The sequence below is a fragment of the Podarcis melisellensis genome (assembly GCF_964234715.1).
Source record: "Podarcis melisellensis genome assembly, chromosome: 12".
NCBI lineage: Eukaryota > Metazoa > Chordata > Lepidosauria > Squamata > Lacertidae > Podarcis > Podarcis melisellensis.
The window spans coordinates 27,589,324-27,590,923 of record NC_138544.1 but is presented as its reverse complement, the minus strand read 5'-3'; the positions used below and the strand labels follow the sequence as shown (position 1 = coordinate 27,590,923).

Genomic DNA, 1,600 nt, shown 5'->3' with positions numbered 1-1,600 from the left:
GCACTTGTCCCCCATTTCTGCACTTCTATAATTAAAAAGCTGCTATTTTCCTTTCTCACCCACCTAGAAATATACTCTGCCCCTTCTGCGCCGGCCCCTCAATTTTTTTTTCTTTTTCTGGCTCCCTCCTTTGAAAACAAATGGCCCTGGGATCCCAACTTTCGGGAACTAAGCGTGTCAGATCGCCCACCGGGGGTCCAAACGACCCCTTTCCCTTGTCAGTTGCCGCATCCGATCTCCTCTCCCGTCCAAAAGAAGCGGCAGAGGAGTCCTTCGTTGCAAGTCAGCCGTGATAACTGAAGAGTGCTAGTTATATGGCCTCGACGTGCGCCGGTTCCTTAGCTTCTCTAGAGAAGACCGACTCAGGAGCTACCTTCAGCCTGAAGGAACTGTCTCCCTGCGTCTTCTCTCCCGCCTTCCAGCCTGCCTCGGGAGCGCGCAGCTATGGGCTTCTGAGTGCTCTCCATCCTTGGATGGACGGCGCCCCCGCCTCGCCCTAGCTGGTCCCGCGGCCCTCCAGCAGCTCGGTCATGAAGGAGATGTAGACGATAGCCAAGCGCAGCGTCTCGATCCTGGAGAGGCGCTTCTCGTAGGCGAAGGTGGGCACCTTCCTGCGCAGCTGGTCGAAGGCTTCGTTGAGGTTGAACATCCTCTTCCTCTCCCGCACGTTGGCCGCCTGGCGCTGCGTGTGCGTGATGAGGCGCTTGCGCTTGGGTCTGCCTAGGAAAGCGGCCCTCCTCAGCCCTCCATCTGGCCCCCGTTCTCTTTCCTCCTCCCCCTCCTCCCCCTCGTCTTCTTCTTCCACCTCGGGGTCTTCCTCACCCATGCGGAGCAGTCCTCCGGAGGCAGTAGAAGACCTTTGGCCAAAGGGAGCGCCGGAGGGGAATGCGTAGAGATCCAAAGGGGCCGCCGCCAGTCGGGGAAGCCCTTCGGTGCTGAGATCGGCCAACAGGTCCAGCATGGATGGGGTCCCCAGCCTTCCTTCGTGGTGGTGGTGAGGGGGCCATTCGCTGGAGGTGGAGGATGTGCTGGGACTAGTGGTGGCGGAGGTCATAGTGACTTGAGCCGTCTTCTGACGCTTATAGCCCCGACGGGAAGGCGCTGCTGGTGGTGATGATGCTCGTGGTGGGCATTAATATTTATAACCCCGGAGGATCACCGGATTAAGGGCTTGGAGGAGGCTGGCCAAAGGGGCGAGGCTGATGCGAAGCGACAGGCGAGGCTGTCGGAGACACAGGAGCCTTGCCAGAGGCGAGTTGCCGCCGGGGACGAAGCAGCCCTTGCCCCAGAGATGAGGCCGCCAGTTCCTTCTTGGCAACAGCCCCTCTCAGCCACCTGGGGAGAGACCCTTTTCATCCCCATCTGCAGCCGCGACCAAAGGATTTTCACTCTGGAAAGAGCTGGGGAGGGGTGGCCGAGGGAGGGAAGGAGAGACACTGGGCCTGTGGTGTGTGTGTAGACGGGGGGGGGGGGGGAAGAGAGAGAGAAGAAGCCTTTTCAATGGATGTCACAGACAAGCTCAGGGATGCTTTTAATGATGCCCTGAAGAGCGAACCTGCCTGCCAAGGGTCACGGGGGAATGTTTGCCCCGTATCCCAGC

The 1,600-nt window shown here is 59.6% G+C and overlaps 1 protein-coding gene across 1 annotated transcript; it reads right to left on the bottom strand.

Moving 5' to 3' along the window:
- Positions 1–347: 347 nt before the first annotated feature.
- On the bottom strand, positions 348–1,098 carry FERD3L (Fer3 like bHLH transcription factor). Its single transcript, XM_081883540.1, has one exon. It carries the CDS (start codon positions 1,052–1,054, stop codon positions 497–499), a length of 558 nt encoding a protein of 185 aa, XP_081739666.1. The 5' UTR covers positions 1,055–1,098; the 3' UTR covers positions 348–496.
- Positions 1,099–1,600: the final 502 nt, after the last annotated feature.

What these genes read in the sequence shown, in the direction of transcription:
- FERD3L (XM_081883540.1), bottom strand. Translation starts at nt 1,054, where the DNA reads ATGACCTCCGCCACCACTAGTCCCAGCACATCCTCCACCTCCAGCGAA.